The sequence below is a fragment of the Schistocerca gregaria genome, chromosome 8 (genome assembly GCF_023897955.1).
Source record: "Schistocerca gregaria isolate iqSchGreg1 chromosome 8, iqSchGreg1.2, whole genome shotgun sequence".
In the NCBI taxonomy this organism is placed as follows: domain Eukaryota; kingdom Metazoa; phylum Arthropoda; class Insecta; order Orthoptera; family Acrididae; genus Schistocerca; species Schistocerca gregaria.
The window spans coordinates 255,148,174-255,175,543 of NC_064927.1; the positions used below are offsets into that span (position 1 = coordinate 255,148,174).

Below are 27,370 nucleotides of genomic sequence, written 5' to 3' on the forward strand. Positions count from 1 at the left end.
CAATAAAGTTTCCCCTTCCTGGGACAATGAATTCACGGTGTTCTTATTTCAATTTCCAGGAGTGTAGAATCAACAATTTGCTCACTGACCCCATTGTGTGATAACTACAAGCCACAGCTGTTGTATCACAGTGCATGGATGCTGGACCTTTTGGCATCTCCTGAATTTGACTGCAGCACTTTTGACACCACCTGAAGTGGTCCAGGGCTGTAGGACCACTTCTGTGTGGGGCTGGGTCAGGGAAGTATTGTGAGGTCAGGAGATCAGGCCTTTGGCAGCTTATACAGATAGCATCAAAAATTATTTTTTTAGCATTTGTTCAACTATACCAGTAGTGCCTGGGTGTATGTGACAGCCACAGCCCCCTCAAAGTATGTGATGTAGACAAACTGTAGTGGCAGCCAGCATGTGGCTACTATGCTGTGTCATTAGCTCTCAGGAATGTTGACTGCAGAATCTACGCAGTGGCATGTGTAATGTGGCCATTTAACTGGACAGTGCTGCTTTTTGATGAACCCAGTGCCTTTTAAGACTCCTACGTTACTTGCAGATGATGCCAACCTCCGTTGGTAGAACACCCAACTCTGAGAGAGGACACATGACACCTAGGTGTCACACTGGTATGGAGGAGAGGGTGGTGGCTGTACTGCCCTGGTCTCATTCTGCTGTCCTCCAGGCAGGGATCTGGCTTCTGGCGGAGTGGGCCAGGAGGAAGAATGCTGGCAGGGAAGTACCAAATCCGAGAAGGAGCACTTGGCACTAGCAGGTGATGCTAAGGTGGAGGTTAGAACTTGTAGCAGGTGCTTGCAGGCCCATGATACTTGGTTGGCCAGCATGGCTCTCTCATCTCTGTAGACTGATGATCCCTATGCTCAAATTAATGGTTATTTATACATGTTTGCCCCAATGCTGAAACCAGCATGCTGGCACATTAGTGCCCACTGGCTACCTTACATTGCTATAGCTAAACTGTTGGTCTTTACAGAAAAGCGCAACAAGTAGTGGTGGCATTACACCATAGTGCTTCACTAAGCATGACCATACTGAATTTGATGTACCCTTCACTTCTTAGAATTTTTGGACTGATTTTAATTGTCAGCTATAGGGGAGCCTACAGTTTAATGCGGATTCAAAATCACAGGACCATTTCACATTTTTCCATTAACAAATCATAGCCAGTGGTGAAAGAGGTGATAAATGGCAGCAAAAATACCTCCTGAGGCACAGAACCTCTCTTCAAAGAAGTAGTTGGAGCCAAATAATTGACATCCCATGACTGGAATATTAGATTCCTACTACATTTTGGAAGAGTGGTGTATCTCAGGTTATTGATCATTTATCATGTAATCAGAATACGGGCAGTCGAGTACACTGTGTTTTCAGGGAACTGAGAGTTATGTTAAATGACATATACTTTTGCTTCATTGAGAAACAATGCATTGCAAAATCACATTTTTTTATGTTGCAGGAAAATGTGGTGGAACTATAAGAGCATACAGTGGTGTGATAAAGTCACCTGGCTATCCAGGGAAATATGAGAGGAACATAAAATGTAAATGGCATGTTCGTGCCCCATATGATTACTATCAAATTCTGAATTTTCAACTTATGGATATCGATTTGCCTGACAATGGTTCTTGTGATAACTATGACAATGTCACAGTCTCAGAAATATTACCCTTCAATAATACTGGTAAGCTACCTTAAATTTATTATTAATATTAATGGTCCAATGAAGTATCATTGAGTAAATGAATGTGTAATGTATAACACACACAGACACACACATACGTTTGCATACCCTTGGCGCTACAGTTTGTTTGATGCATTTATGTGTAAGTAGATGTGATACATATCTAATATTTTTCATTATTTTTATTGGAATATAATGTATTTGTTTGTACACAAGCCTTTCCCTTAATAGCACTTCTATATAATAATGGTGTCATTTTGCAGAAACATTGAATCAGCAGTAACAGATATTTAGTTTAACTGAGGAAGCAGCAGGTCCTCACCCCCTATCATCCCCACCACTAAAGGCCAGTTGATTTTTCCAGTTTTAAATTTAGCGTGAGTAAGCACAAATACTTTTTAGCAGTTTAAGGAACTGTTGTGAACGTGCCCCTTCCCACCCACACATAAACAATGAACATACCCGCCACAGGGTAGCCCCTGCATGCCTCAATGATGCAGATAGCCACACCATTTGTGCCAATTGGAAAGGTATGTGTAGTAAGGCAAGACTAATATGCATTTCCCCGCAAGGGACAGCACTGTTTCCAACTGTTGTAGGGCAGCAGTCTGGATAATTGACTAATCTGGCCTTGAAATGCTGATTAACATTACTTTAGTATGTTGGTTCTGCAACAATGTCAAAAATGAACCTACACATTACATTTCCTGAAAACCAGCAGCTCTACTCTGTAGGTTAATGATGATAGCATCATCCTGGCTATAATATTCTGTAAGTTAAGTAGTCCTTCATTTGAATCTCAGAGGGGACTGCTCAGAATATTGATCACCTTAACTAAACAAGATATTCTTTGGTGTGTTGAAACATGAAATGTTAGACCCCATATTCACATAGCAGATTACAAACCTGAAAACTGAAATGGTCTGGTTGAAGTTACATATAACAAATTAGTGAATTGTGGTTCAGGAAGAACAGGATTACTGGTTAGCTTTGTATACATTTCTCAACATAATATCAAATAGAACTAATGAGGGAGTCGGCCAAATAATGTACAAGAAAATAGGAATCTGGCCAAACTACTGTGAACAGTTTACCAAATATATTATCATAGACAAGAAAGACATTAAATCAGTGGACCACCAAAACAGTACAATGTATGTGTATGATGAAGTAAAGAAAATAATTGAGAATTTAGAGAGATGAAGCTTTAATTGTGATAGGAGACTGTAATGCAGTATAAGAAAAACAGCTAACTTGGGGACTGTAATTCACTAGAAAAAAAAAAAGACATAGAAGGAAAAGTAGTAGATCATAGACTGGGGGGTGGGCGGGTGGGTGGTGGTGGTGGGGGGGGGGGGGGGAGGGGAAGAATAAAAGGGAAGCCACATGGTAGATATTGCACAGAACATTAATTTAATCATTGCAGAGACTTGGTTTAACAATTATGAATAAGCATACATGGAGGAGAACTGAGGTCGCTGGAAAGTTTGAGATACATTAGATAATGCTAAGACATAGATTTAGGAACCAAATTTAAACTGCATTGTAGTTCTAGGAACAGTTGTGAACTCTGAACCGAATTTATTAGTTACAGAATACAGTGTAAAACTGAAGAAATCAAAGAAAACTAGACAATTAAGTAGACATGATAAGGACAAGTTGAAACAACCAGAATTTCCTGAAGATGTCTTAGTCAGTGGCCTAACTGCAAGAGATAGAGCAGAAGATAACTGGTTTGCTTTAAAAGATTAAACAGTGAAATTAGCAAAACAAAAAATAGGCAAACAGATGCGCGTAATATAAATTCTTGGATTGCACACATGATATTAATTTTAATTTTTGAAAGGTGAATATGTGCAAAATACAGCAAACAAAGCAGGAAAAAGGGCATACAGGTTTTTAGAAATAAAATTGATGTAAGCTTGCAATGTAGCAAAGCTGAAGTGGCTAGAGGAGAAATGCTAAGAAGTAGAAGCATTCACAACAGGGATACATATTTGCTACTTGTATGAAAATTTCAGAAACTTTCAGAGAAAACACAGACAGCTCTATAAGCATCAAAAACTCAAATGGCTACCCAATATTAACATACAAGGAGAAGATTTAAATGTAGAAGACATATAAGAATCTCTATATAAAGTGAAAGTTTGTATTATATATTTATTTTCGTTTGGTTTGATTTTGTGCTTGTACTGGATTGCTCCTTTGGTTGTAACTTTGTGTTCTTTAGCTTCAGGTGACTTCGTGCATTTCCAACTGTGAGAGAAACCAAATATATCTGCCTGTGAGAGTACAATAGCCCTGTTATATAACCTTCCTAAAAAATGTGCAAATTGATTAAATTTGAAATTTACTCTTAATATCTGCTATTAAACAAAGTGGTCCGTGTGTGTTAATGATGTGCATAATAAACCTGTTTATGAAAGGGTCCCTGTGCATTCATAATTTTTGTAGTAAACTGATCCTGAACTGAAAATATCTCGTAATATAATTGCTTGGAAATGCAGTGCTTGCAGCTCTTTGTGCACCAGCTGCAAATTTCTAACTAAAGTTGCTGCGAGCTTAGTACAATGCTCCAGACAACAAGTTAACTATTTTATACACGTCATTGAGTAAGACGCTCCTTTAAATAAAAATGACTTTTATCGAGGATGCGAACAATGCTCGTAGGTGAAATATTCCTTTAAAAACTGTTTTAAACTACCTGATATGTTAATAACTTTAATACAAGGTTCCTCCAAGAACCTATGGAATGTTCCATAAGTATTATCTGATATATTATTAAATGCACAAAATTTATGTTACAATACTCATTAACCTTGACAAAGGGCAGCATTGAAATTGAACTATTACTATCATAAATTGGAAACATATAATTTATGAACATAAAATGTATCTTACAGTGAACGTAATGCAACCTTTAATGAAAAATCTAAAGTTCCCTGATATGGATGTCTCATTCAACATTGATTCTCAACTACACACAACTGCAGTGCCAATAAATAAAAAAATATTAACTTCATTCCTTTTCATTACAATCTTATTACATATCATTTCATTCTAAATCTCTAATCAAATCTTTCTCCTGTGTTTCCCAAATCCAAACACAAATAATTTTACTTAAACACAGATGCACTTAACTTTATGTCTTCATGGCTACGAGTCCTCTGTTTGGCATCTCTCTCACTACCTCTCTAACCATAGAACTCCCTGCACTCTTCGCTGCCAAGGAGTGATGATAAAAAATAAGCACATCTTCCAGCAAAATATCTTCTCTGACCACAGACTACGCACAAATAATAAGTGATTCAAAATTGGCACTTACTGTTTGAAACATCCAAAGTATGTACAAATTCCAGAAATGCAAATAACAAACTCTCAATATATCTGTTTCAAAAGGATACAAATTTGATGACAGTATTATGGAAAGGGAAGCAGAAGTGGATGAAGATGAATTAATTCAACAAAAGACTGAGGGACGTAAGTTGAAACAAGGCACTTGAAGTAAATAACAGTCACTCACACAAACGCATTTCACACACACACACACGACATATGTGTGTGAGTTGCGTTTGCATGAGTGTGTATGTGTGTGTGTCTGTTTTCTATTTTTGATGAAGGTCATACTGGCTGAAAGCTTATTTGTGACAGTCTTTTTGTTGTGCCTATCTGCAACTCAGTATTTTCACTATATGGTGAATAGCAACTTTCCTTTTCGTAATACTGTTACAGTCTGTCCTGGATTTTTCATTGTTTGATTGAGGAAACTTGTAATTTTTACCACAGGCTTTTGTGCTGCCTTACTAGAAAGCTTGTTTTGTGTATTTGCGCCAATTCTTATATGGAATTAGCAATTTTTTAGCTCAAAAGATAAAATATAATCAGTGGGCTTAATTTGAAGTTATTTGGTCACTGCCTTATGTTGCACCAACCAAAATGCAGCCCCACTGTGGTTGCTGTCTTCAAACATATTTGTAAGAGACTGAAAATTGCCCACTGTCAATCGATTGGCAGCTGCTGTGAATCAATGTGTTGGAAGAGATCCTAAGAATCGTGTGCATGTGATACCGGTACACCAGGCTACCTCAAGTACTACCCTCCCCTGTGTATCCTGTCTCCTCTGTGGAAAGTACAGGATCTGTCATTACTTGTTCAATGATAGATCTAGGCATCCTGTACAGAGTGGATGGGGACCAGGCAGACCTCAAGGTGTGGTACCAATCCCTGTAACCAACAATTCTGAAGTACTGTCTTTTGCTGAAATTGAAACTGAGGCAGTGAGACTCACTTTATCTGTTTTTGGGAACCTGTTTTGTCCACCATCAAGAGGATACAAACACAGCAGTTCAGATGTGCACTGAATGATGTCACCCATTAGGGAAATGTCAGGAAGGGGCATGAAAGGACACCAGGTGTACTCAGTGGATATGCCTGTGGGCCTCGTTCAGTATGCTGAAGAGACTATTCTGTCAGACACTGAGGGAGTAACTCTCATAATACTAGGTACAGAAAGCCAGTGGAAATCTAAAATTGATAGCAGTGAGATTTTTGGGGGAAATTTAAGTGTATATCTAAAGGATAGACAGCTGGGAAATGGAAGTGGTGAATTTGTCGCAGTAAACAAGAAACTCAGATACACTGAGTTAGAAATTGAAGCTACATGTGACAATGTTTGGCATGACTCATTATCAGGGGTGGACATAAAATGATAACTGGATCCTTTTATCACCCATCAGACTCGTCTCCTGATGTAACTGAAAACTTTAGAGAAAACCTCAGTTCACTTTTAAGTAAGTGACCAATCATTTCTGCAAACTTTAGTCATCCAATAATCACAAGTAATAAGGAAATTCACAGTTTTGTTAGTGGTGGACATGATAAGACATTGTGTGAAACATTACTAAATACCTTCTCTGAAAACTGCCTAGAACAAGTAGTTAGGAACCCCACTCATGATGGAAATACATTGGATCTAATGGCAACAAATAGATCTGACCTCACCAAGGATGTCCATATTGAAACTGGTATCAGTGAACAAGATGTGGTTACAGCAACATTGGTTATGAAAGTACAAAGGACACCTAAAACAAGCAGAAAGATGTATATGTTCAGTAAACTAGATAAAAAGTCAGCAGTGTCGCATGTCAGTGATAAACTTGATATGCTCAGTACAGAGCAGGAGTATGTAGAGGAACAATGTCTCAAGTTTAAAACAATAGTTTACCATGCACTGGATAGATACATATGTAACGTAACAGTTTATAATGAGAGGGAATCTTCATGGTATAAAATCACTGTGAAAGAAACTTCTAAATAAACAGAGTTTTCTGTGTAATAGGTGCAAAACAAAGTATAAGGCTATAGACAGAGAGATACTGAATGAAATGCATTTGCCTACCGAGAGAGCAATTCATGACACCTTCATTGACTATCACAGCAGAATATTATCAAATGATATTTCACAAAATGCAAAGAAATTCTGTACATATGTAAGGATTGTTAGTGGTGCCAAAGTTAGTGTCCAGGAACTGAAATGGATGGTGGCAGAGCAAAACCTGAAATGCTTAAATCCATTTTCATATGTTCCTTTACAAAGGAAAACCATGGTGAATTGCCCCAATTTAATTCTCATATCACAGAAAAGATTAATGGAATAAGCATTAGTGTCAGTGGTGTTGAGAAACAGCTGAAATCATTAACATTGAACATAGCTCCGGGATCAGAAAGAATCCCTGTCAGATTCTGTACTGAAATTTCAACTGAGTTAGCCCATCTTCTATCTATGATCTATCTGAAATTGCTGAAACAGAAAAGTGTGTCTAGTTTGTTATCTTACCCTCCCTCACATCACCTGTTGATTTTCACGCTTCAAAATAACTAGGTCTTTTAAGAAAGTTCAAGAGGAGTAGGATGTACAGACAACTTTTTTGCTTATCTTCTTTTTTTGTAGTTTGCTCCAATTTGTTTCATGTCTAGGTGTTGATTCTTGAGACTGAAATTTTTGATATTGTAGGTTCCAAATGATATGATCATTCTGAAGTAGGCCTGCTCCATAATTTCTGTTTCTGTAATTTTTTATTCTATCACATTTTTCTATATCACACTGTCTTTACAATCTCCACTTTTAAATTGAAAATTACATTGTTATTGCCAAAATTAAAAACATGTCCAACCACATCAGAGGCATGTCCACTACTCACTCATGGTACTAACAGTATTCCAAAGATTTTTCAAACTTTCTAGACAAATGAATATCCACCAATTTATGTTATTATTTGATTAATGAATCCAGAATTAAATTAAATAATTAGTGTCAGATAATAACAAGAATTTTAAGTGTGCCAGATATTTTGTAATTTCAAATGTTTCTAACAGAAGAGTAATTTTAACTGTACATACAGCATTAGTACATATCAGTTGTAACAACCAAAACAAATTAATTTCTTTTTATACATTTCAGCATGAAATATAATACAGTGTGTACAAAATCATATGAAATTCCTTTAGGAAAACAGCTGAGGTAATATTAACCTATACAAGATTTGAAAATATTTTTCGTATTGATTACTTCTGTTGAATAAAGGTAATGTTAGAGGGGGTGTCCCTTTACAAGTTCTTGAAAACAATACACAGGTCACACCCATCTACAAGAAAGGCAGTGGAAGTGGGCCACAAAATTACTGTTCAATGTCCTTGACATCAATTTATTGTAGAATTTTATAATATATTTGGAGCAGAAACATAATAAGGTATTTCAAACACAACGACATCTTCCATGCCAGCTCATGTGGATCCTGAAAACATCAGTCATGGGAACCCCAATTTGCACTTTTTACACATGACATACTGAAAACTTTGGATCAAGGCAGTCAGGTAGATTCAGTATTTCTTAATTTCCAAAAAGGTGTTGACTCAATAGTACACCTATGCTTATTGTCAAAAGTATGATCATATGGGGTATCAAGTGAATTTTGTGACTGGATTGAGGACTTTTTGGTAAGGAGGACACAGCATGTTTTGGAGGGAGAGTCATCATCCAATGTAAAAGTAACTTCAGGTCTGCCCCAGGACAAAATTTTGGGAACATTGCTGTTCACGTTGTGTATTAATGACTTTGCAGATAATATTAATAGTAACCTAAGTTTTTTTTTTGTTTTTTTTTTTTTTTTTTTTTTTTTTTTTTTTTTTTTTTTTTTTTAAGTGCTACCTGGAAGAAGCTGCATAAATATTCAGTCAGATCTTGATAAGATTTCAACATATGCAAAGATTGGAAACTTTGTTTAAATGTTCAGAAATGTAAAATTGTGCATGTGGCAAAATGAGGAAAATGTAATATCCTATGACTGTAATGTCAATGAGTCACAGTTGGAAACAGCTGACTCATACAAATACCTGGGTTTAACACTTTGTAGGGACATGAAATGGAATGATGACATAGGTTCTGTCAAGGGAAATACAAGTGGTAGACTTCCGTTTATTGAAAGAACGTTGGGGAAGCTCAGTTACTTTACAAAGGCGGTAGCTTACAAATCACTCATTTGACCAGTTCTAGAATGTTGCTCAAGTGTAGGAACCCATACCAAACAGGGCTAACAGAGTATACTGAAGGTATACAGAGAAGGGCAGCATGAATGGTCATATGTTTGTTTGATCCAAGGGAGAGTGTCACAGAGATACTGAAGGAACTGAACTGTAAGACTCTTGAAGAGAGATGTAAACTATACCAAGAAAGTCTATTAACAAAGTTTCAAGAGCTCTCTTTAAGTGATGATTCTAGGATAATGAGGGAGTCGGCCAAATAATGTACAAGAAAATAGGAATCTGGCCAAACTACTGTGAACAGTTTACCAAATATATTATCATAGACAAGAAAGACATTAAAACAGTGGACCACCACAACTGTACAATGTATGTGTATGATGAAGTAAAGAAAATAATTGAGAATTTAGAGAGATGAAGGCCCCCAAGGGCTCAGCATTCACTTGCTGAGTACGGGCTTGGCGACCCCGGGGTCCTGAGCTGGGGACTGGTCTGTGCCGCCAGTGTCCTGTCACCGTAACCCCCGAACATGCTTCAGCGACCACCGTACGGCGCGGCGGTGAAATGTTGTGTGCTGCGGGGAATGGTAATCTTGGCTTAACCGCCTGGATTGCGAGGAAGGCCAACCTCTATAAAAACCCCTCAATCTTTCGGTGTGCTCCGTGCCTAGAAGATGCATGGCTGTTGGGGTGGAACAGTCACAAGCGGGCAACCTCTGGGGCACCTGCCGCACCCCAGTTGTATAAGGCTTACTCAGGCACGCGGGGCTCTGTCTGAGCGGACTTTTAGTTCCCTAGCTGCTCGTGGGACCGCAATGGACCCTTCGACCTCTACATTTCCCCCTACCAGTGGCTTGGGTGGGCCGCTGGTAGGAAAACACACCCCATCGAAAAAGCGGCTACGCGCTGCGAGTCCTCCAGAGATTTAACAGAATGTAGTAATGGAGCACATGCTGATAATCAGAAGGAGAGTAGCTTTGAGAGGGTTTCTCCCTTTTACATCCACAAGGGTCTTGAGGGAATTGCAGGAACACTGAAATCTGTAAAGCGACTGCGCAATGGGACTCTGTTAGTTGAAACTTCTAGTTCCCGTCAAGTCGCTGCCCTTCGGAAAGCAAATTGTCTAGGAGAGTACGCTGTCGAGACCGAGCTCCACTCCACTTTGAATTATAGTAAGGGTGTTGTGACGTGTAGGGACTTGGTGGATATCCCCATAGACGTGCTAAAATCTGAGTGGGCTGACGAAGGAATTGTTGACGTGCAGCACATTATGAAACGAGTCAATGGGGACCTCGTCAAATCTGACTCGTTTATTCTCACATTCAGTTGCCCGAGACTCCCGGAGCATGTTAAAGCGGGGTTCTTACGTTTGCCCGTACGGCCATATTTCCCCAACCCAATGCGCTGTTTTAAATGTCAGCGCTTTGGGCATACTACGTTGGGGTGCAATGGGATAGCCACGTGTGGTAAATGTGGTCAGCCTGCCCATGACGGAGCCGATTGTTCATCGCCTGTGAAGTGCGTGAATTGCTCTGGGAGTCACCCTGTCTGGAGCCGGATCTGCCCCATCTATCTCAAAGAGCGGAAGGTACAGGAGATTAAAACATCTAAGCGCATCCCCTATGGTGAGGCCAAGAAGATCTTTAAGGCCATGCAACCTCCTGTGTTTTCAACATCTTTCGCTTCCGCTCTCAAAAAACCGGTACAACTGGCCACTGTTGCTACACAAACGGAGGTTGCTAGTGTTAGCACTAAAACCTGCGCTTGCCAGTGCACTTGTGCTGCTGCGGTTGTTTTGCAATCTGCGGCTCTCCCCGCTACATCGGACAAGGCCGTGGTTGCTGACATTGAGGTACTTCCAGCCTCCCCCCATATGGCGCCTTCTGCCCAGGCGAGTCAACCTCCAACTGTTGACAAGGCTCTGCATTCCAAGCCCCCCAAGACAAAGCCTCAGAAGATGAAGGTTCTGCCACCTGAGGAGACTAGTCAGCGTCGGTCCGATGATGATGCCATCGTACTGTCTGACATCTCCCGTGGGTCGTCATTGGATCTTATGGACATTGATGTCGACCGGGGGTGATCTTCTCTCCCCAGGAATAAATCTCCGGCCAGTACGGTCTCTCCTCCAAAGCACAGAGGCAGGGTGAAAGTTCAGCCACCCTGATCACTGGCTCCCATATTACAGTGGAACCTGAATGGTTTCAGGACGCAAGTGGCCGAATTACAACTCCTTATACGAGAGTGCCCCTTGTGCTTATGTCTCCAAGAGACACATTTTCGGGCCACTGATTCTCCTTCTTTACGCGGCTATACCGTATATCGAAAAGATGATCTGACGGGGCAAAGGGCAAAGGGTGGTGTTGCGGTTTTTGTCCGTGACGTTCACCCCTCATCTGAGCTCCCTCTCGTCACCGACTTGCAAGCAGTTGCAGTTGACATTCTTGTGGGTCGGAGGCTCACAGTCTGTTCTGTTTATTTACCACCTCCAGATGCGATAGACTCTGAGGCTCTCACGGACCTTATTAGCCAACTCCCTCGCCCATTTCTTCTTCTGGGGGACTTCAACGCTCATAATGTCTTATGGGGCTCTCCGACTACTTGCCCCAGGGGTCGCATTCTGGAAAGCGTCATGATGTCTGAAGAACTGTGACTCCTCAACTCTGGTGCTCCCACTCATTTCTGTAATGCTTCTGGATCGTCATCGGCTATTGACCTTTCCTTTTGCTCTCCAGCACTCGCGGATTCTGCTCTGTGGGAGGCTGCAGCTGACCTCCATTCTAGTGACCACTTCCCCCTCTGGATTCGCCTGCTGGATGAGGCTGTGGCATTACCAGTGCCGCCCCGGTGGCACCTTTGCAGAGCTGACTGGACACTTTTCAGCCAACTGGCTGCTTTGGAACACCGTGCCAGCGTCCACGAATGGGTAGACCATGTTGCAGCCGTGATCTCACATGCTGCTGAATTGTCAATCCCACGGTCATCCGGTCATCCCAAGAGGCGTCCTAACCCTTGCGGCCTTTCGGGTGGCAAGGGCCAGAGCGCGGCGAGTGATTAAAGAGAGCAAACGACGGTCATGGCAATCGTTCTTGAATTCCATCTCTCGCTCCACTAGTTCTACGAAAGTATGGGAAGCCATCGGGAGGATTTCCGGGAAACTCAGCCAGCTACCTGTCACGGCATTGCTGCATCAGGGATGTCTCCTCACGGCGCCGATAGACATTGCCCAGACACTGGCCATGCATTTTGCGGAATCTACCGCCACTATTAACTGTGATCCAGATTTCTGCCACTACCGCACTGCCGTCAAAAGGGGTCACTTGGACTTCCGGTCTCTAAATTCTGAACCCTATAACTGCCCCTTCACAATGTGGGAACTGGATTCTGCGCTGTCTGTGGCTCATGATACTGCGCCTGGTCATGATCAAATCCGGTACAGCATGCTGCGGCACCTGTTGCTGCCATCCAAGGAAGTTTTCCTGAACTGTTTCAATATGATATGGTTATCTGGCACGTACCCTGACTCGTGGAGGGAGGCAATTTTGATTCCCCTCCTCAAACCAGGGAAGGACCGAACGCATCCCAGTAGTTATCGGAGTATTGCCTTGATGAGCTGTGTTGGGAAGACGTTGGAACGCATGGTCAACCGCCGCCTGGTTTGGCTGCTCGAGACCAGGCAGCTCCTTAGCCCCTCTCAGTGTGGCTTTCGGAGATGTCGTACCACTATAGACAACTTGACCCTGCTTGAGGCCGCCATCCAGCAGGCCTTTATACGTAACCAGCATTGTCTAGGGGTCTTCTTTGACATTAATAAGGCGTATGACACTACTTGGCGCCGCCTTATCCTCAATCAACTCCATGAGTGGGGCTTTCGTGGCCGTCTCCCCATCTTCATTCGGTCCTTTCTTTCTCACCGCCTCTTTCGGTATCGGGTTGGTAATGTGCTATCGGATTTGTATGTGCAGGAGAATGGTGTTCCTCAGGGCAGCGTTTTAAGTGTCACCCTCTTTGCCGTTGCTATTAACAGTATCACGTCCACTATCCGGAGTCCTGCCCAATGCTCCTTGTTTGTGGACGATTTTGCTGTTTTCTGTTCTCCAGTCTTGTCAGTGCTAGTCGGCAGTTACAGCTTACGATAAAGCGCTTAGAGGCATGGACTGCAAAGACGGGTTTTACCTTTTCTGCAGATAAATCTGTGTGTGTTCATTTTAATCGTTCTCGGCGTGTTTTTACCTCCCCTGAATTGCGTCTGAGGGACACCGTTCTTCCTTTTAGAGACACTGTGAGGTTCCTGGGCCTCACTTTTGATTCCAAGTTGTCGTGGTTGCCTCACCTTAAAGACCTCAAGGTGCGGGCCCTGAAGGCACTGAATATTTTGAAGTGTCTGAGCCATCGGTCCTGGGGAGCAGATCAGGCATGTCTGCTGCAGTTTTATAGGGCTTTCGTCCAATCGCGTCTTGACTATGCTTGCACCGTGTATGGGTCAGCAAGGCCTTCGTATCTGAAGATCCTTGACGCAGTACACCATGAGGGTATCAGGCTGGCCACTGGTGCCTTCCGTACCAGTCCCATCCCCAGCCTGTGTGCTGAGGCAGGGGAACCGCCGCTCGCCATCCGGCGGAAACTCCTCATGGTGCGACGGGTGTGTCATTTCCTTGCCTGTCCTACCTCCCCTGCGTACCCTACCGTTGCCCAACCGCCTATGGAACGTCTCTTTTCCAGTCGTCCCAGGGCAACAAAACCATTTGGGATTCGTGCCAAGCATTTGCTTGAGTCCCTTGGTGTGGAGCGTGTGGCCCCCCAACGACAAGGTTTTACTCGCCTGCCTCCCTGGTTGCTCCAGAGGCCCAGCATCCTTTTAGACTTGTCGGAGAACCGGAGGAACTGCACTCCGGCGTTTGTTTTTACCTCCTTATTTTACGATATTTTAAACCAGCATCCGGACCATGTACCTGTATTCACAGATGGCTCTAAACAGGGGGACACTGTTGGTTGTGCTGTTGTTTTCCCTGATCGAGTCGTCAAGTTACGGCTTCCTGCGGCGTTTACCATCCTCGATGCCGAATTGTTTGCAATCTTGCGGGCATTGGAGCAGATGAGATGTGTTACCAGTCTTAAGTTCCTCATCTTTTCTGACTCCCTGAGTGCCCTTCAGACCATGCAACACTTGTACCCAGCGGATACGGTCGTCCAGAACATCCATGATGCCCTACTCCACCTGCAACGGCAGGGGAAGGAGGTTTCTTTCTGCTGGGTGCCGGGGCACGTGGGTATTAGGGGAAACGAACTGGCGGATGTGGCTGCCAAAGATGCATGTTCCCTCCCTCACGTTGTTGAATGTGCCGTCCCCCTCCATGCTGTAACCTCCCTTTTGCGTTTTCGTGTTATGCGTCAATGGGAAGAGGAGTGGTTGGCAGTTTCTGACAATAAGCTGCGTCTGGTAAAGGCCACTACGCGACCATGGCGTACGTCCTACCAGTCATACAGGCGGGATGAGGTTCTCCTCACTCGCCTCCGCATTGGACACAGTCCCTTCACGCATGGTTTTTTACTCCGGCGGGAGGACCCCCCAATCTGCAGTGCTTGTGGCGTCCAGATTACTGTCCGTCACATTTTACTTGACTGTCTTTTATTCTCTGACCAGAGGGCGGTGGTTTCCTTGCCACCGGATTTGCCCTCTATTTTGCAAGACGACGCAGCGACTGTGGTTAAGGTCTTACGGTTTCGTGTCCTGTCTATTCTGTTGCCTCGGATTTTAGGGAGAAGGTTTTAATGTGCTGCTGGGTGACTGGCTCACCCAGGTTTTAGGTAAGAGGTCCGCCAGTCACGATTACCTCCTTGTTTCCCTTCGGTATCTGTTCTCTTTTCCTTGTGTTTCCTTTCCTTTTTTAGTGTGTTTCTTCTCCTCTTGTTTTGCCTCTGTATGTGCGAATTTGGAACTGCGTCAGGCCTGTGTCTTTTAGCCGTTCTCCTTGTTCGGCGTCCGTCTTCGTCCCTTCGCCGCTTGTGTTCCTGTTTCTATGCGTTTGGGCGCTGATGACCACGCTGTTTAGCGCCCGTAAACCTCAAACACACACGCACACACACCAGAGAGATGAAGCTTTAATTGTGATAGGAGACTGTAATGCAGTATAAGAAAAACAGCTAAGTAGGGGACTGTAATTCACTAGAAGAAAAAAAAGACATAGAAGGAAAAGTAGTAGAACATAGACTAGACTTTAAGTGATGATTCTAGGAATATACTTCAATCCCGTATGTATCACTCACATAGTGCCCATGGGGATAAGATGAGAACAATTACTGCATGCACAGAGGTTTTTAAACAATAGTCGTCTCATGCACAGGAAGAAACCCTAACAACTGGCACAGTGGGACATACCCTCTGCCATGCACCTCATAGTGGTTTGCAGAGTATAGACATAGATGTTGAATATAGAAGTGAAAAGAATTTTCATCCAAATTAAAAATAAACAATATTTCAATATACATTATTTAAATCATAGGACATGATTTGGAGTTACACTCATCCTGTGATATAGTCCTACAGCATAATATTTATCAGCAACTCTTGTAAATTTTAATAATGTAGCTGTTGTAATCACAAGCTGTTTTCATCTATAAGTAAAAGACAGTGATGTGACATGATGTTCATTTATAGCTGTTCCATTGGCAACGTTCTGTGGATCCATGGAAACTGTCAGTGACAATTTGCGTAATCTACAAACAACTTACTCCAGAGCACTCATCAGTTTCACTACTTCTGGAGCAAGAGGCTACAGCAGTTATCCTTATAGAGGATTCCATTTTACCTTCAACACTACTTTCAATAGTAAGTACAAGCTCCACATACTTTTGATTCAGAACCATTGCATTAAGTAACATTCATGAAACTCCAGATTCAAAATTTATTTGATTACAATTCATAAAATGTATTATGTCAAATATTTGTATTTTAACACTAGAGCCACAGGACCTTTTATGTACCTAAAACTGCAGCAATGGCTGTATTGAGTGCAGGGACAAGCTACTTTTTTTTCTATTTTAACACATTGTTCACTGGAGAAAAAAAAGACTTTGTGGATGAAAAGCATGTTAAAACTGAAGTCAGGCTTATATTCTTTTGTGGGCATCAGTTGGTTTTGTGTTTGGATTCATTTTGGGCTAAGAATACAGTAGAAAGTAAATTGTTTCCTGTATTTATGAGCCCAACATTCAAGCAAAGCTTCACTTCAAGATAATGTTTGTACATATTCCATGGACAGATTTTTTGCATGTGCAATGTATGTCAGTCAGCCTGCCACCTACATCTATTAGTTACTGATTTGTTTTCATTATTTGACCCACTACTGAATACAGGAAATACTTTTTGGCAAGTATTTTTCATGTTTTCGTGTTAGTTCTTTGCTGAGACACAGCTGAAACTGCTTATTGCTCAAGACTTTCCCTGTAACTGCTGTCTAAAGAACTCATTTATTTATTCCTGTGAAGTCGTATATATAAAAAATAGTATATCAAAATCTCTACGAAACTACTTGCACAGAATATTTAATAGCCATTTGGACCATTGTATCTTCTCCGTATTTCATTTTATTACAAAATTATGCTATTTTTGGGAGACATTTCATATCATCCACAATTTCTACCCCTGAATGAAGTGTGCTGAGAATGAAGACTTTCTCTTTTCCTTTCCTTCTTAAATGGAAAGGGGTGTCTCACCATACTTTAATAAAGTTATTCCGCAGAGTGGTACTGACTGATGGTGGTATGTCTTACTGATGTTGGTATCTCTCTTCTTGGACATTTTCTGTGCACTGTGGGCTTTCTCCTCAATATTGTGACCAGGGGCAACGATTTGAAACATTATATACTATCACACTCATTCTGCTTTTAAGGATTTGTGTCATAAGTTTCATAACAACTTATTTCAAAAAGTCTAGTTTCTCTAGTCGGTGTTCCCTGGTATGGATATCTGGTGAACAGGAATATGTTTTCTGTGTCTGTTGCTAACCAAGTACTGATGGCAAATTTATCTGGCTTATTAGCCATGCATTGTGTAAATCTAGTGCAAAAGAGCTGTTTTGTCACACACTGTAAAGTGACAAACAAACAAACAATTCCAAACTTCTGACATCAAAGAAAACCACTAAACCTATCTTGTGATATAGTATTGAAAAAGAATTGCAGTCCAAATTTTCTGACCCAAAGATGTCAATTCTGATTTCCTTTGTAAAACAGAAACAAAAATTTGCCTACCGGTTTCTGTCTCTGGGCAATCCAGAGGTTGTAGAGAGTTTGAGGGAGAGCATAAGGGAACAATTGACAGGAATGGGGGAAAGAAATACAGTAGAAGACGAATGGGTGGTGCTGAGGGATGAAGTAGTGAAGGCAGCAGAGGATAAAGTAGGTAAAAAGATGAGGGCTAGTAGAAATCCTTGGGTAACAGAAGAAATACTGAATTTAACAGATCGAAGGAGAAAATATAAAAATGCAGTAAATGAAGCAGGCAAAACAAATACAAACGTCTCAAAAATGATATCGACAGCAAGTGCAAAATGGCTAAGCAGGGATGGCTAGAGGACAAATGTAAGGATGTAGAGGCTTATCTCACTAGGCGTAAGATAGATACTGCCTACAGGAAAATTAAAGAGGCCTTTGGAGAAAAGAGAACGACTTGTATGAATATCAACAGCCCAGATGAAAACCAAGTTCTAAGCAAAGAAGCGAAAGCAGAAAGCTGGAAGGAGTATACAGAGGGTCCATACAAAGGCAATGTACTAGGGGCCAATGTTATGGAAATGGAAGGGGATGTAAATGAAGATGAAATGGGAGATACGATACTGCGTGAAGAGTTTGACAGAGCACTGAAAGACCTGAGTCCAAACAAGGCCCCGGGAGTATACAACATTCCATTAGAATTATTGACGGCCTTGGGAGAGCCAGTCCTGACAAAACTCTACCATCTGCTGAGCAAGATGTGTGAGAATGGTGAAATACACTCAGACTTCAAGAAGAATATAATAATTCCAATCCCAAAGAAGGCAGGTGTTGACAGATGTGAAAATTACCAAACTATCAGTTTAATAAGTCACAGTTTGGATTCCGTAGAAATGTTGGAACATGTGAGGCAATACTGACCATAATACTTATCTTAGAGGAAAGATTAAGGAAAGGCAAACCTACGTTTCTAGCATTTGTAGACTTAGAGAAAGCTTTTGACAATGTTGACTGGAATACTCTCTTTGAAATTATAAAGGTGGCAAGTATAAAATACAGTGAGCGAAAGGCTATTTACAATTTGTGCTGAAACCAGATGGCAGTTATAAGAGTTGAGGGGCATGAAAGGGAAGGAGTGGTGGGGAAGGCCGGGAGACAGGGTTGTAGCCTCTCCCTGACATTATTCAATCTCTATATTGAGCAAGCGGTAAAGGAAAGAAAAGAAAAATTCAGAGTAGGTATTAAAATCCATGGAGAAGAAATAAAAACTTTGAGGTTCGCCGATGACGTAATTTTGTCAGAGAGAGCAAAGAACTTGGAAGAGCAGTTGAATGGAATGGACAGTGTCTTGAAAGGCGGGTATAAGATGAACATCAACAAAAACAAACTGAGGATAATGGAATGTAGTCGAAGTAAGTCGGGTGTTGCTGAGGTAATTATATTAGGAAATGAGACACTTAAAGTAGTATAAGAGGTTAGCTAATTTGGAGAGAAAAATAACTGATGATGGTCGGTGTAGAGACGATATAAAATGTAGATTGGCAATGGCGAGGAAAGCGTTTCTGAAGAAGAGAAATTTTTTAAAATCGAGTATAGATTTAAATGTCTGGAAGTCGTTTCTGAAAGTATTTGAATGGAGTGTAGCCATGTATGGAAGTGAAACATGGACAATAAATAGTTTGGACAAGAAGAGAATAGAAGCTTTTGAAATGTGGTGTTACAGAAGAATGCTGAAGTTTAGTTGGGTAGATCACATAAGTAATGAGGAGGTATTGAATAGAATTGGGGAGGAGTTTGTGGCACAACTTGACTAGAACAAGGGATCGGTTGCTAGGTCATGTTCTGAGGCATCAAGGGATCACCAATTTAGTATTGTAGAGCAGCGTGGAGGGAAAAAATCGTTGAGGGAGACCAAGAGATGAATACACTAAGCAGATTCGGAGGGATATAAGCTGCAGTATGTACTGGGAGATAAAGAAGCTTGCACAGGATAGAGTAGCATAGAGAGCTGCATCAAACCAGTCTCAGGACTGAAGACCACAACAGCAACAACAACATTATTTTTGCACACAATCTAGCAGTTTAGCTATAACTAGATGCAGTAACCAGCTCAGAAGCTTCAGGTTATGTTGTATAATCATTTTGCTGTGAGGCACAATGCAACAAAGATTTTGCAATGTTCTCAAAAGGGGAGGCTGCACTATTTGGATCATAGATTTACTTCAATCTTTGTGCAATTTTAGTAGTCCATTAGGCAACATAATATGCAAATAGTAAGGCATATTACGTAGGCAATTTCAGGAAAACCGCAAGAGAGGCTTTACATGTGAAATATATGCCAGTGCATTGTGACTCTAAGTATGATGTGGTTGCAGTCACATGGCTAAGATTAAACCTCTGTAATTGATGAATTTCAGTGCCTAGTCTCCCTCATCCCCCCCCCCCCCCCTCTCTCTCTCCTACCCCCACCCTTCCCCACCAGCATTGGTCATATTATTTTACATACAAGACATTTTAAATGTGGCATAATGAAAAACATGTTTATTTGCATGAATTTTATTGAATTTCCATGTTGTTTGGCTGTCTACTTATTTTAATTATTACAACAAACATTATATTTTTAACTATCAAGTACATGAACAAGCGCATAAAGTTTTCCTGGACATTTATGTCTGTCATGATTCACGAAATCCCTATACTGGCAATCAGGCAAGCTACCCAGAATTGCTCTGCATCTGGACACTTTGACCTGCAGACACAAAGACAGGCCCCATTTGCAGTTTAGTTGCATGTTTGTGAGACATTGCTAATGTAACAAGGATGAATTATGTAATTGCAATTTTTTTAAAATCACAGTTACGTACTTCATGCAAATACACATGGTTTTTAATTATATTATCTTTCAGATGTCATTTATGGAATAAAATGATCAATGTTGAAAGAGTATATTTAAAAAAGAAGGATGAGAGGGACTTGGACCAGAGATCCACTGATCACAGAGCTTGACTGTCACTTGATTGCCACCAGCTCCTGCTCAGGGTCTCAACACAGCAGCATATATTTGAAACATGAAAATTCTCTTGCAATTTTCTTGAAATTGCCAAAGCAGTACACCTTAAGCTACATTTTCCTAGCTGTGGGAGTTTGCTACAACATATTGCATAAAACGTGTGCAATGCCTTACACCCCACTTGCATAATGCAAAAATACTAGACTGTTTTCCTTAGGTGCCAGCAATACAGTGCCACTGCAGGCTCTATGTGCAGGAAACGTTTACTTGCTTCAGGAACAGTGTGACATGCATATTGCAGCAATTTGCTTAGTTGGAGAAGTGGGTTAAGTTGATTTGAGCAATGGCAGCCACTAGGCAGCAGATGATGTATTTGTTTTGCCCCCTTGGGCAGTCAGTTCAGAGAAGCTAATTTATGTGATCTAATTATTGAAACATTCACCAGAAATGTTGGCTGATTGCCTCTCTGCTGCAGAGGATGAGCAACTAATTGAGTTGATATCTGAACAGCACATTTTGTGGAACATGACTGATGCTGAATTAAAAAACAAAGTGCAAAAGGAGTTAATTTAGGCAGAAATCAGAAAAAAATGAATTAAATATGTAATAAGAAATGACTTTGATAATGTCCAGTGTAATGCACTTGTATATACACTGAGCCCTTAACTACAGTTGTTATGAGTTGGATGTTGTTATTGTTATTGTGATTTGTACTATGAACAATGATTAAAATTTCCCCATTGAAGTAATCAATGAATCTGCTCCTTACAGTGAATTCCTCAGTTCTGCCATAACTGCCAACACCTATCAGGGGTATCATGTTGTCCTTGGGCAGTTCATTAATTTGTGATATATCTGCATTATAAGGCTGTAGTAACTGGCATTCCCCTGCATTGCCAAGCAACTGTTTTGTTACTGAAATGTTATACACTCATTCTTGTTCACAATGTAAGAACATTTGTGTGACTGCTTTACACTTTCCATGTACTCTTTACAATAATAAACAGTCTTCCTCCTCTTGCCTAACTTCCATGTACTTTCGGAGTGCTAAAATTAAACAGCTTTTAGATCGATCACTGCCCTACATGTTTTCCCATTGCTCCTACTGTATTGCCACACAGCACCATGCCTATAATAGCTCTGGAACCTGTGTCATGCCAATGAACCACAGAATAGTGCTCTTGTCTATGGGAAACTATAGCACCCACCAACTTCCAACAAACTTTAAAAATAAATTCAAACCTTTCCAAACAATTTTCCTTTCCACAAAAAGTATAAAGGGAAAAATCTTATCACTTACTGCATTTTGGATGCTGACTTGCAAAAAATTGTGCACCATATGTGACATTTTAATTTATTACTCCACTGTTACTGACTCTATTGCCCAAAATGTTTGGATGTGTTATTGACATGTACCACTGAAGCCAACTATAAAGTTATGTTGTTGTATGGCACATAGTGTAGGAGATATGGTGTGATAAATATTGAGTAGAGTAAAAAATCAACTTGTCTTAAAAGTTTCAATATTTCTCTGTCTCACTAGCCTAAAATTTTAGTTGAATTAAGAAAAGTGTCAGAACAGCACATTCATTTTTTATGTTCCGTAGCACGCTGCCTTTCTGCTAGGAAAATGTTTCATGCAGCATCTTGTGGCCCACATTGGAGAGCAGAAGCTGGAAGCACATTTTGCAGCATGCTGTGATAAATTTCTGCACGTAGGAAAACGTAGCTTTGTTACTTACACATTATGTTGTCCTAATGGAATACTAAAAGTGCAAAACGTTTGAAGTAAATCTATGATATGAACATCGTAGCCTCCTCCTTTTAGATGAAATAGATACATAAAGAAACGTTCAGCAATCATAGTGACCACCTTCATGGTTCTAAGCATGCAGTGAGAAATAAAAGCTATGAATATAGCTACATAGTCTGTAATTTCTATGATGAAATTCATGTTAAAAATAAATAAAAGTCACAAATTTCGAAGTATCATTAAAAATATTGTTGTTATAGACGGACAGACTTTCAAAATGGTCAATTAGACCACCTTAGTGGCTATGATGTCCTCATAAAATCACGTGTGATCCTCTTAGAGACTTTTTTATGTTTGAGGACCATGTAGTGATAGTGGGTGGGGTGGGAAACAGTTTGGACAGGGATGGGGCATATGAAATAGGTGGTGACCTGGACAAGATAGCTTCCCTGACTCATGGCACCAATGTACACTTTGTTGAGCTGTTCCGGCGTCATGATCAGCCACGCCTTGATGGAGCTGTGAGGCGAATCAATGTGGGGCTGGGGATGGCTCTGAGGACGGCCAACTTTGCTCATGTTTCTCTGGGGTTTCACTAGGCATGGCCTACACCTAAACAGGACTGGGAAGTGAAGATTGGTACAGCTGATTCATGAAAGTATAGGGGGTGGATCTCGGGCCACACATGGTCAAATACCTGTTGTCATAGGTAGGAAAAGTAGGTCTTTTTTAGGATAAATCCAGACAACAGGTTCCCCTGCCTAAAGAGTATCTCTAGCAGTTCAAAAAATACTGAAACAATCACTCACAAGACAGATTATAACACTTCAAAAATCACACATACCAGATGTCACAAAGAAAAACAAACCATCGGAAAGAGTAACATGGGGCATTTCACAGACTTAACAATCCTCCATCAAAACATGCAATCAATAAAAAATAAAATACAAGCATTAGAAGTTGAGCTCCAATCTTTGAACTGCACAGTAGTTTGTATTACTGAGCACTGGTGTAGAGACACAGAAATCCAACATGTAGTATTATCATTGTATGAAAGGGCAAACTCTTACTGCAGAACTACTTCAAGGGGTGGAGGATCATGCATTTATATCAGAAAAGGAACACAGTTCAAACCTAGACATGACCTCAGTACAGTTAGTGAAGACAAACACATTGAAATATCAGCTATTGAATTATCAGGGCTCGATATCACCAAGAAATTAATCATTTTGTGTGTGTATAGATCTCCCAGTGGTAGTGTGGACACTTTTTTCAATAAATTAACAGAAGTTCTAGATAAAGTCTCAAGTACAAAGGTCAACATAATTCTGTGTGGGGACATAAACATCAACACTAATATCATAAATGAATCCAGCAGCACCTTCATAAATATCCTTCAAAGTTTTGGCATGTCCCTATTGGTCAATAGTGCAACAAGGGTTACTACAATGACTGCATCAGTAATTGACCATGTGGCCACAAATATAGACAGGGAAAAATGTGATGTAGCTGTAAAAGATCTCGGACTATCAGACCATCTCTGTCAAATAACAACAGTAAAATCAGGCATCGAATCATTCCCTAAACTACAAGCCTATAAACAACATCTATCAGAAATCAAAATAAAAGATTTTTCAAAAGAACTAGAAAAACAAAGCTGGGATGAAGTGTATAAGGAAACCAATGTGAATATGAAATTCTCCAAATTCTCCACATTGTTTAAATTGAACTTTGAAACAGCATTTCCAAAAGTATGCATGACTGTATCAACATCTCACAAAAACAGATGGATAACAGCAGGTATTAAGAAGTCCTCCCAAACACTTAAACACCTCAGTTCCATGAAAAAGATTCACAATGATCCAGAATTCTTAAATTTCTATCATAGATACAAAAAGATTTATAGGAAGGTGCTGATTGCTGCAAAAAAGTCATTTAATGACAAAATAATATATAATGCAGAGAATAAAAGCAAAGCAGTCTGGAATGTTATAAAAAAGGAAACGGGGAGAGGCAAACAAACGCAGAATAACATACTGCTAAGGGAGGGGGATAAGGTAATAAATGATCCACAACACTTAGCAAACTATGTAAATGAGCATTGTTCAAGTATTGCAGAGAAGTTACAGCAAAAATTCCCCAAAACAAATATAACACCTGCAAAAATTGTTGCACTAGATACAATGATGTTACTTCCAACCACAGAGAATGAAGTCAATAAAACTGTTCAAAAGCTAAAAAATAAAAAGTCAGAAGGCTTAGATGATGTACCAATGTGTGTACTGAAACAATGCATAGGGATTATACAAGGCCCATTAACAAATATAATAAATGAATCCTTCACATCAGGGACATTTCCAGAGCAGCTAAAACAGGCAAGAGTTGTACCTTTGCTTAAGAAAGGTAATGCAGAAGACATAGAAAATTACCGGCTCATTTCCCTGCTGTCAGCATTCTCAAAAATAATAGAAGCAATTATGAAAGACAGATTAATGAATTATCTGAATAAATACAATCTTTTAAGCAAATCACAGTTTGGTTTTCGAAGTGGCAAAAATACGGAGTCAGCCATAGTAGAATTCACAAAAGTTGTACTTAATGCTCTTGATAAAGATGAGTGTGTCACAGGCATATTTTTGGATCTTTCTAAGGCTTTTGATACAGTCGACCACAAGATTCTATTAAATAAATTAGAAGCATTAGGAATAAGAGGGGTAGCTAATGACTGGTTTTGATCATACCTAACAGATAGGGTACAAAGAGTAGAGATAACACATACTTCAAATAGATCTAAACATTTAGTAAAATACTTATCAGAACCAAAACATATTAATATAGGGGTTCCACAAGGTAGCATATTAGGACCAATACTATTCCTGATATACATCAATGACTTTCCCAGTAGTGTTACTCATGGTGAGAAAATTCTCTTCGCTGATGACAGCAATATTATAGTCACTGAGAGAACAAGAGAACTCCTTACCGAGAAAGCAAATGAAACTCTCAAGGAAGTTTACGATTGGTCAATAAGCAACAAATTGACATTAAACATAAAGAAAACTAATGCCATGAACTTCAGTTTGAAGAGGAAAAATGACAATGTTAAATTAAATGTAGATGGCACCTCTATAGACTGTGTAACAAATGCAAAATTTCTAGGAATGAATATTGACTCTCAGCTGAAGTGGTGCGAACACACAAAGGTACTTGCAAACAGAATGTCATCAGCATGTTATGCCCTTAGAATTCTATCATCTGTGTGTAACATGCAGTGTCTTTTAGTTACATATTATTCATATGTACACTCAATTCTTAGCTATGACATTCTTTTTTGGGGAACAAATCCACAAAATATGAACACAATTTTCAAACTCCAGAAAAGAGCCATAAGAATAATAACCAGAAATAGTAGTCGAGCTCATTGTAAAGATCTGTTCAAAACACTGGGAATTTTAACTGCTCCATGTGAACACATTTACCAGTCAGTTGTACACATCAAAAGTAACATTGGCAATTACTGCACAAACAGCTCTGTCCATGACCATGCAACAAGAGATAGACTCAACTTACATTTACCAAGAAAAAATAAACATAAAACTCAAAACAGCATTTTCTACCAAGGAATAAAACTGTACAATAAATTACCAAAAGAGATTAAAGAAATTTCAAAAATACACTTATTTAAGAAGGCAGCTAAAAAGTACCTGTTATGCAATACATTTTATACATTGAAGGATTACTTAGATAAAGCAGAGTAGGGGTTTGATAAAAAAAATGTTATACAAACAAATAATAATAATAATGATGATTATAAAACATCAAATATTCCACATAACACCTTCACTTTATTATTTTTCTTCTTTTTTCCTTTCTAGAGACACTCTCCCCTCAAGCTATGCATAGCACAATACTAACACCTCTTCCTCTTTCTGAGCTCAACATCTCACTCATTATGAAGGGATGCTGACTCAGTTTTTCAGGATAGCAAATGGGAACTTGCAGTACAGAAAATGGCCCAAGGATCACCTGTGTGTGTGTGTGTGTGTGTGTGTGTGTGTGTGTGTGTGTGTGTGTGTAGTGAGTGAAGTGTTATGAAACAATGTGTGTATAGTGTGTGCAGTGACTGATAGTGAAATATGAGTGAATAGTGTGGCATTACATTATTTAATGAGTTATTTGTAAATAAATTATTGTATACCAGGAGTAAAATCTAATGATTGTCTCTAACTAGAAGTCTGTAAATATATGTGTATACGAATTAGCATATTGTAAATTGATCTAAGCTTGTAAATACTTTGACATGTCCTATATCCTTGTAAAAAGAGATCTACGGATGAATAAAACTACTACTACTACTACTACTACTACTACTACTACTATTGTATTCTGTTTTGTTGTAAAATTTGAAATTTGGTTAAACAGCTGTGAGTTACATTAATTCTATTTTTAAATAAAGAATGCATCACATGCTCATTAGGCACAAGTATTATCTAAACAATGTCATTGTTGCATAGGAAGAAGGTACCTATGCAAGAAGTGTATGATATACAACATGCTATGAACATTTTGCCACTCATGATAGTATGTGATAAATGGCTTTCTCAAATCCAATGCGATCATGAAGTTTCCTTGTGACTTAAACTCCATTAGACAGCCAATGCATTTTACTACAGATGCTGATTTAGAACAAAATTTATGGAAGACAGCACTGACCCAATGATTTTTCTCTGTTGAGAGATTAGAAATAGTACATGAAATTGTGTTAATTTAAAACATGCTTTGTCATAATGTTCCATTGTATTGGTTTCCTCTTCTCAGTTATGAAAATCTACATAGTATACTGACAACATAAATATATTGCCATGCACTGTAATGATAGGAACAAGAGTTCATATGTAAACTATGTTCAGTTAATAATAAAAATGTTTAATGGTACATACCAGAAATCCATATTGATAAGAAGGTCAAAAGGAATATTCAGAAAGCCAGGTATAGCCAGGTCCTCATTTACTGTTATTTGTTGATTATAATGCCGTTACTGGTCACACAATAATCACTTCATGTATAAACATTTCAGTACTGAAACACTAGTGAGTCTACAAATAATGAGTAAGTTTCCAAAACGTGATGGAATTCCTGTTGTACTATACCCAGTCATGAATGAA

At 39.9% G+C, this 27,370-nt stretch overlaps 1 protein-coding gene across 1 annotated transcript in view; it reads left to right on the forward strand.

The window, feature by feature from the left end:
• LOC126285431 (cubilin-like) overlaps positions 1–27,370 on the forward strand; it is a 1,398,426-nt gene that overhangs the window by 1,062,620 nt on the left and 308,436 nt on the right. Inside the window, exons 46-47 of the mRNA XM_049984811.1 lie at positions 1,469–1,693; positions 15,887–16,057. Coding sequence (XP_049840768.1) covers positions 1,469–1,693; positions 15,887–16,057 — 396 coding nt within the window. The remainder of the gene's footprint in view (positions 1–1,468; positions 1,694–15,886; positions 16,058–27,370) is intronic.